Here is a 9,603-nt window from a genome sequence, read left to right on the forward strand (position 1 = left end):
AGAAATAAATCGATATATATTATATTGAATCAATCCACGACCCAGTATATACACATCTCAGGCTAGATCACAACTCAAAGTATATATATTTTTGGAATCAACCTCAACCCTGTATAGCTAACTCCAACATTACTGCATATAGAGTGTCTATGGTTGTTCCAAATAATATATATACATGGGTCGATATGATATGTCAAAATATTTGCATACGTGTCTATGGTATCCCAAGATTACATAATATATTAGAATACATGTATAATACAATATGAGTTAGCTAGGATATGATTAATATAGTTTTGTTACCAATTTTCACGTAGCTACAACAAGAAAAATTATCCAATCTTGTTTTACCCATAACTTCTTCGTTTTAAATCCGTTTTGAGTGTTTCAAGTTGTTATGGTTTCATATTGAACTTAAGTTTATGAATCTAAACAGAAAAGGTATAAGTTTATAGTCGAAAATACAGGTTACAAGTCGTTTTTTTAAAGGTAGTCATTTCAGTTGAAAGAACGACATCTAGTGACCATTTTGGAAAACATACTTCCACTTTGAGTTTAACCATGATTTTTGGATATAGTTTCATGTTCATAAGAAAAATCATTTTCCCAGAAGAACAACTTTTAAATCAAAGTTTAACATAGTTTTTAATTAACTAACCCAAAACAGCCCGCGGTGTTACTACGACGGCGTATATCCAGTTTTACGGTGTTTTTCATGTTTTCAGGTTTTAAATCATTAAGTTAGCATATCATATAGATATAGAACATGTGTTTAGTTGATTTTAAAAGTCAAGTTAGAAGGATTAACTTTTGTTTACGAACAAGTTTAGAATTAACTAAACTATGTTCTAGTGATTACAAGTTTAAACCTTCGAATAAGGTAGTTTTATATATATGAATCGAATGATGTTATGAACATCATTACTACCTCAGGTTTTGTGGATAAACCTACTGTAAATAAGAAAAATAGATCTAGTTTCAAAGGATCCTTGGATGGCTTGAAAGTTCTTGAAGTAGAATCATGACACGAAAACAAGTTCAAGTAAGATTTCTACTAAAAGTAAGATTGTTATAGTTATAGGAATTGAATCAAAGTTTGAATATGAGTATTACCTTGTATTAGAAAGATATCTTACTGTAAATAAGAAAGATTTCTTGAGGTTGGATGATCACTCAAAGTGGATTTGCAAGATTGGAAGTAAGCTAGCAAACTTGGAAGTGTTGTTGGTGTGTTCTTGAGTAGTTGTTTTATAACTTGGTTTATGTATGGATTTATGAACTAGATTGAGCTAGATTTTGTTGAAGATGATGAAGAACACTTAGAACAAAGTAACACTTGAGAGAGAGTAATTTGATTCAAGAAAAATTGAAAATGAATGTGCTTGTGTACCCTTCCATTCACGTGAACTTTCATACATCATATAGGCTCCATTAGTTTGTTATTTTGTGAGATATTTCATGCTAGATGTTAAATGATGGTTCCCACATGGTTAGGTGACTCACATGGACTGCTAAGAGCTGATCGTTGGAGTGTATATACCAATAGTAAATACATTTAGAAGCTGTGTATTGTACGAGTACAAATACGAGTGCATACGAGTAGAATTGTTGATGAAAATGAATGAGGATGTAATTGTGAGCATTTTTGTTAAGTAGAAGTACTTTGATAAGTGTCTTGAAGTCTTTCAAAAGTGTATGAATACATATAAAAACACTACATGTAAATACATTTTAACTGAGTCGTTAAGTCATCGTTAGTCGTTACATGTAAGTGTTGTTTTGAAACCTTTAGGTTAACGATCTTGTTAAATATTGTTAACTCATTGTTTATTATATCTAAAGATATGTTAAATTATTACATTATCATGATATTATGATATATAATATATCTTAGTATGATATATATACAGTTAAATATCGTTACAACGATAATCGTTACATGTATGTCTCGTTTCAAAATCATTAAGTTAGTAGTCTTGTTTTTACCTATGAAGTTCATTGTTAATACACTTAATGATACGCTTACTTATCATTTATCATGTTAGTTATATATATATATATATATATATATATATATATATATATATATATATATATATATATATATATATATATATATATATGTCATCATATAGTTTTTACAAGTTTTAATGTTCGTGAATCACCGGTCAACTTGGGTGGTCAATTGTCTATATGAAACCTATTTCAATTAATCAAGTCTTAACAAGTTTGATTTCTTAACATGTTGGAAACACTTAATCATGTAAATATCAATTTTAGTTAATATATATAAACATAGAAAAGTTCGGGTCACTACATTTTAAATATGGGCCTGTGGGCCGAAGTAATCTTGGGTTAAATATAATGGTGATAATCATAAAAGCTGGTAATGAATTGTTCCTGTGATGATACGAAATATTGACGAAGATGACGAATATGATATGATGGTGAAGACGGTTGTTAATGATGATGATTGTGAGAGGAAAATGATGATGATGATGATATAAGTGTGAGATCACGATGATATATGATTAGGAAGAAGAAGAAAGACAAACGTATATTGGTTAAAAGAATATAAGGGTCGAATATAAACAGATATATAGAAATGGATGAGTGGTTAGTGGTGTTGATGGGTTAGTGAGAGGTCGCGGGTTTGAGCTCGGGCAGAAACGTTTTTTTTTGTTTTTTTTGAAGCTTATAATCTCTTTAAAGGCAGTATTACTTATATTTATGATTATTACTACTATTATTATTATTATTATTATTATTATTATTATTATTATTATTATTATTATTATTATTATTATTATTATTATTATTATTATTATTATTAATAATAAGATTATTATGATGATTATGAACATGTTAATAATATAAACATATTTATTTTACGAAGTTAATAAAAGATGATATGGTCAGGATTATGGAAGAAGATTATAATTATATTAACACATGTACGCTAAAGATTATGATTATGAATTAGAACTATAGAGTTCATAATTATAAGTTAGGAATTAGACACGAATATTATTATGACTATTAATATTATTATTAGTTTATCATTATTATTAAAATTATCATTTTTATTAAAACTATCATTTTTATTAAAACTATCACGATTAGTAAAATTATCATTTTATTATTATTATCATTATTATTAAAATTATCATTTTCATTATTACTATTAAAAACTATCATTATTACTAATATTACCACTATTATTTTATCATTATTATTAAAATTATCAATTTTTATTATTATTAGAATTATCATATTTTTATCACAATTAGTATTATTTTTATATAACAAATAAATATTATATACTTATATTACGTAAAATTTTATATTAAACATACTAACATTAATTATATAAAAATTACATATAACAAATTATTGATTTTTGATATAATACCAATTACAATATATAGATTAATATAACTATATGTATAAATATTAAATATCTTACAATATATATATATATATATATATATATATATATATATATATATATATATATATATATATATATATATATATATAACATATAACTGAATACATATTATATAAATAAAGAATATATATTTTAAGGGTAAGGCTACTCAAGGTCCATATACTTTTCATATTGTCCCGATGTAGTCCATATACCCAAAAAAATACTATTATAGTCCATAAACTTTTAAAAAGTGTATCGATGTAGTCCATTGACCTGATAAATAGGTTGATCGATTTTAAACTGTTGATCTTCAAAAAAGTATACATTTTTTTGTCCCGATGTAGTCCATATACTTTCAAAAAGTGTATCGATGTAGTCCACATACTTTCAAAAAGTGTATCGATGTAGGCCATAAACTTTCAAAAGTGTATCGATGTAAACAAAATGTGACATGTTTAACCGGTAACAGGTTACCTATGGACTACATCGATACACTTTTTAAAAGTTTATGGACTATAATAGTATTTATTTTGGGTATATGGGCTACATCGGGACAAAATGAAAAGTATATGGACCTTGAGTAACCTTAACCCTATATTTTATTTGGAATTTAGTTATATAACTACAACACTTAATATATAAATATTATATAATTAATAAAAGGAATTATGTGATTATATGTTTTAATATATATACTTGATATAGGTTCGTGAATCCGAGGCCAACCCTGCATTGTTCAGTATCGTCATATGCATATTTTTACTACAAAATATCGTATTGTGAGTTTCATTTGCTCCATTTTTAAATGATTTTGCAATATATATTTTTGGGACTGAGAATACATGCTCTACTTTTATAACTGTTTTACGAAATAGACACAAGTAATTGAAACTACATTCTATGGCTGGATTATCATACCGAATATGCCCCTTTTTAGTCTGGTAATCTAAGAATTAGGGAACAGACACCCTAATTGACGCGAATCCTAAAGATAGATCTATCGGGCCCAACGAGCCCCATCCGGGTTACGGATGCTTTCTTCGAATTTATCATATCCGATGAGAGTCCCACAATGATGGGGATATTCTATATGCATCTTGTTAAGGTCGGTTACCAGGTGTTCACCATATGAATGATTTTTATACACAGGTTATGTGTATCATGTTTTGTACACGAGATATGTGTGCGGTTAAATATATGAAATCTTGTGGTCTATTAAAATATTGAAATGATTGTTTATGATAAACTAATGAACTCACCAACCTTTTGGTTGACACTTTTAAGCATGTTTATTCTCAGGTATGAAAGAAACATTCCGCTGTGCATTTGCTCATTTTAAAGAGTTACCTGGAGTCATTCATGACATATTTCAAAAGACGTTGCATTCGAGTCGTTGAGTTCAACAAGATTATTATTAAGTCATTTATAGTTTGGATATATTATGAAATGGTATGCATACCTGTCAACTTTCATTGTAATGAAAGTTTGTCTTTTAAAAACGAATGCAATATTTGTAAAACTTATAATATAGAGGTCAAATACTTCGCAATGAAATCAACTATTGTGAATCGTTTATAATCGGTATGAACGGGTCCTTTCATATATACTACGGCTATGATTGCCGAAGAGCTTCTTGGAGTTTTTTAAAGCTTTTTGAATCTTTTAGCTTTTAATTTTTATCAAAAAATTCTATAATTTTTTTAGCTTTGTTTAGTTGCATTAGCTTTTAGCTTTTAAAAAAATTAAAAAACTCCAATAAGCAATTTTAAACACTATATGTTCAAACGTCTAGGAAAAAAAGGCTTTTGGCCCATTAATACCCTTAAACGTAACATAAAAACCTTGCGACCTGTTTTTTTCTTTTTTTTCTCATACGGCCTGACATTCAATGGAAAATATTTTCATAAATAACAGTGAGTGATTGGAAGAGTAAGGAATTTGTTCTAAAACTGCTGTTTACTTTTTGGAGGTAAGAAACTGGAAGACTTTTATCAAATGTATAAATATAAATAAATCTGTATTCTGCAGCTGCGTTTCTATTTTCTGATTTTATTTTAGAGAACATTAAGAGAAGCCGGCATTATCGTTCGTTCTTGAGAATCTAGAACTGAACTGATGTAGGACGAGATGCATCATTCATGTATCGAAATGGATACTCACGAGCAAGAGATCAAGAGACTAAGAAATGCGATAAGAATACTCAAAGAAAGAGAAAGTAACTTGAAGATAGAGTTACTAGAAAACTATGGTTTCAAAGAGCTGGAAACTGCTGTCATGGAGCATCAAAATCACCTTAAACTGAATAAAATGGAAGCCAAGATTTTTGGTTTAGAATCAAGCTTGTGTTTACAAGCTGATAATTAAGAAAACATTAGAAGCCAAAATGATAGATTATAAGAAAAATGTAGTGGATCTTCAAGCAGCACGAGCCAATATAAAAGTACTTAAGAAGAAGATTTAATTAGAAGTTGAACCAAACTTAAAAGAAATCATGGATTTTCAACTACTAGTTCAAAAACTGAAGAAAGAAGGCAAACGTGAACTAAGGTGATGTTTATTTTTTAAGATTGTTTTATCTAAAGATCTGTGGACCATGTCTTTAAAGAAAATGTGACTTAAATGTCTGTATGCTGATTAGTGAAAAATTGTTTATTTTTATGTTCTGCAAATTAATTTAATTTTGTCTGCAACACTTTGAAGCACATTTCTAAGTCTGCTAGAAAAACTCTCACATAGGCATAGACATAGTGATTCAAAATTTTTTTAATAGATAGATATCGGTACACATAAAATGTGGTAGCTGCATGCAATGGCAGTCGAGGTGCTCTGTGATCTTGTTCATTATCTTATGGTGGTCGAAAATCTAAGATTACTAAATATGCAGACGCCTTGAAAGACTCGTGTGTCATGCCTAACTTCAAGTCTCATAGAAGCACTCCTTCACTTCCTCTGTTTTAATTTTTGTCCCTTTGTTTCAATTTCTTTTTATCATACATATACAGAAATTCAGAAAGTTATTGTAAAAAGATGCACAATTATATTAAATACGTTAAAACAAATTTGTGATCTTGAGCTTGGTAGAGTCTTGTAAATGAGTTGCAATTTATGAATCATAACAGTAAAATCTTGAAAAGGTCTTCTACATTTGACATGAATTTTTCACATAAGCAGAAAAACAAAAACAGCAGTGGTAATAAATAGTAATAGAAACTCAAGTAGACTTTTTTGGAATATAGAACATTGTACATGAAGTATACAAAGTTAATTATAGAAAAAAGTGCGATTGACGTGGTGATTAACCGATGAGGGCAATTCCTTGTAGGATCAACGCATCAGCAAGAACTCGATTAGCAGCTTCAGATGGATGAACACTGTCCCAAAACACGAACTGAGTTGCATTGCTACATGTACCTATCGACTTTGGGTTGCATAAAAGAATTGTAGTCTCCACCTTTCCTGTTCCACAACACCCTCTTGTAGCCTCCACAAAACCTTAAAAAAAACACAAAAACCAACCATCAATTGTAAATAACTATACTTTTGGCCAGAAAGATTCAAACCCATTACTTTCTTGATATAAAGTTCAAATCTTTGCAAGAAAGATTCAAACCCATTACTTTTTTGATATAAAGTTCAAATCTTTGGTCAGAAAGATTCAAACCCATTACTTTCTTGATATAAAGTTCAAATCTTTGGCCAGAAGGATTCGAACCCATTACTTTTTTGTCGAAATGTGTATATTGCTAGTAAATTTTCAATCAGATTCTATTACCTTGAGAAGCAGGATCTTTTACAAGGTCGTAAAGTGGTTGAAATATGTCGAAAATAACAATCTTGAGACCAGGAAGTTGCTTTCCGAGCTGGGTTGCAGCTACATTGACCTTCTTGTTAAAATCTTGAGCATCTGTATTAATATTAGATACACATCCTTTTTCATGATATCCAAACAAAGTCCTAACTGCAGGCAAACACCCCAAAGGTGGGAGTGATGTCACCCCAATTCTCCTTGCTCCTAATCCATACAAATCCTGTTTTTGTATGTTTGTAATCAAATTAAATTATTAACCAAACACGTACACCAATATTAACAGAAATCCAAAACAGAAAGAATGCATGATGAAATTAATTAATTATTTACCTTAACAAAGCTTGAAAAGATTCCAACTAAGTATGACCCATATTGGTCAGCAGTGTAGACTTTGTTGATAAAAGGATTAACATAATAATTCTGAACGAAATCGCTGTTTCCAGCACTGATTAAGTACAAAGCATCTTTAATTATGGAAGCTGATTTGCTACTTCCAGCAACTTGTGCTAGCTTACTTTGATACTCTTTGTAGTACTGCAGTTGTGATGATAAGGGAATTGCATGCTGCAAATTTCAGAATTTTAGTATCAAAACTTAATCCTCATTAAAAGCACATAACAACAATGGGGTATTTGGGACTGCATGTACATAAAGTACTAAAGTAGGGAGTAATATTTGATCTAAAACAGGTTAAAGCTATAATCATCTAAAATATGAGCTCCCAAAAAAGTTGGTAATTTTACACTGTTAATGGCGGTTTTATCATCATAACCAGATCCGGCAGACGCAAAATTAGCTCCAATCAGAAGATTCTTTCCTTTAGCTTCCGGGCTGAGATACGCCGGTGGGTATGCCGTGAATCCAAGGGTATCAGCTGCATTAACATACTAATAGTTTAGTTTTATCTATGGTTCAAATTTACTTCAGACATGTATCATGCATGTTTTTTAGTTTATAATGTTAACACGTAATTTTACCTTCTATTTGATTAAAAAGAACCAATTTCCCTTAAAATATATAAAATGCAAATCACTTAAAATTCGTAAACTCGAGATGTTAACGCTTACTGTACTTTTTCTTTTGTTACTTTAATTTATACTCAATCAATCTAAAAAAAAAAACTGTTAATTAAAATTTTTTGTATATGTAAATACGTTTAATATATGTCAACTTTACATTCAAAAATAATTTTGACATAATTTATTTAATAAATACGTAACTGAGAATAATAAATAAGTTTAAATTTAGAAGTTTGATAAGATTTACCCTATAGTTTTTTTTAGCAAATACAAAATTTAATAAAAAAAATTTGAGACGCAAATTAGTATTTAAGTACTTATGTTGTTAAACTTAAGTAATTGATTAAACAATAATTAGTAACGGAAATGCATAATAGTCCGTCACTGATGCTTCCAAGTCCTAAATGACATGTTTAATTAGTAGACTTTATTTTGGTGACATTATTATTATTATTATTATTATTATTATTATTATTATTATTATTATTATTATTATTATCTATATTATATAGCATATAAAATGACCATTCGAGCTAATTAGTTATTTAATTCGAAGTTTTATTTAAGTACCAGTGATGTCGGTAGCAAGTTTCCCATTGCAAAATCTTCCGGTAGGCTGATGGTTAGCAAAATCACGACCATATGGCGGGTAGTTAGCTTTAAATATGGTTGGTAAATAGTCGTTATTACCAACATCTACGGCTGAGTCACCGAACGCTATAATGGCCGGAACTAATGCTGCCGAATCTTGTGCTTCCGTAGCCGTAATAACAATGCCCAATAATGCAACAACTAACGCCCATGATGCACGTCTCATTTTGGACATTTTTCTGTTTAGGGGATGGAAGTAAATAATGTATTTGCGTGATTGAAGGTTTAATTGGTTGTTTATATAAAGATGTACGTACGGTGCATTAAATGGAGGTTGTAATAAAGATTACTAGTAAATTATAAAGGGATACAGATGGGTGATAAGTTATATATCATGGTTTTGGGTCGACATGTGTAGAGGTCAAACGCTTGTAAGTTTGGGCGTGGTTTCCGTTAAAAGATGACACGGTTTATTTATTAACGTTTATCCAAACGTTGAGGAAGACAAACCATTTAACCACATAATTTGGACATTTTTCTATGTTATAGATCACTATAGAAAATTATTACAAGGTTTCGTTAGGAACTCATTTAAACTTGCCTACTTCATTAGTCAAGGTTGAGTTTTAATATTCATTCATGACTTTATGAATGACACGAGTACTAGTTAATACAAGAGTAAATTATACAAATGGTCCCTGTGGTTTTACTTAAATTACACCGCTAGTCTCTAATTCTTAAAAATTATGGAG

The 9,603-nt window shown here is 29.4% G+C and overlaps 1 protein-coding gene across 1 annotated transcript; it reads right to left on the bottom strand.

The window, feature by feature from the left end:
- Positions 1 to 6,521: 6,521 nt before the first annotated feature.
- On the bottom strand, positions 6,522 to 9,151 carry LOC139892700 (GDSL esterase/lipase APG-like). The gene is made up of 5 exons (XM_071875817.1): positions 8,831 to 9,151; positions 7,985 to 8,115; positions 7,572 to 7,805; positions 7,206 to 7,461; positions 6,522 to 6,925 (listed from the first exon to the last, which is right to left on the bottom strand). The coding sequence occupies exons 1-5, from the start codon at positions 9,084 to 9,086 to the stop codon at positions 6,729 to 6,731; spliced, it is 1,074 nt and encodes a 357-aa protein (XP_071731918.1). The 5' UTR covers positions 9,087 to 9,151; the 3' UTR covers positions 6,522 to 6,728.
- Positions 9,152 to 9,603: the final 452 nt, after the last annotated feature.

The sequence above is a fragment of the Rutidosis leptorrhynchoides genome, chromosome 2, assembly GCF_046630445.1.
Source record: "Rutidosis leptorrhynchoides isolate AG116_Rl617_1_P2 chromosome 2, CSIRO_AGI_Rlap_v1, whole genome shotgun sequence".
NCBI lineage: Eukaryota > Viridiplantae > Streptophyta > Magnoliopsida > Asterales > Asteraceae > Rutidosis > Rutidosis leptorrhynchoides.

Excerpts from the sequence above, each read along its gene's own strand:
- LOC139892700 (XM_071875817.1), bottom strand. The coding sequence starts at position 9,086 with ATGTCCAAAATGAGACGTGCATCATGGGCGTTAGTTGTTGCATTATTG. Across the intron at positions 7,806-7,984 it reads ATAAAACCGCCATTAACAGT|CATGCAATTCCCTTATCATC; the intron begins GTAAAATTACCA and ends TGAAATTTGCAG. Across the intron at positions 6,926-7,205 it reads AAAAGATCCTGCTTCTCAAG|GTTTTGTGGAGGCTACAAGA; the intron begins GTAATAGAATCT and ends GTTTTTTTTAAG.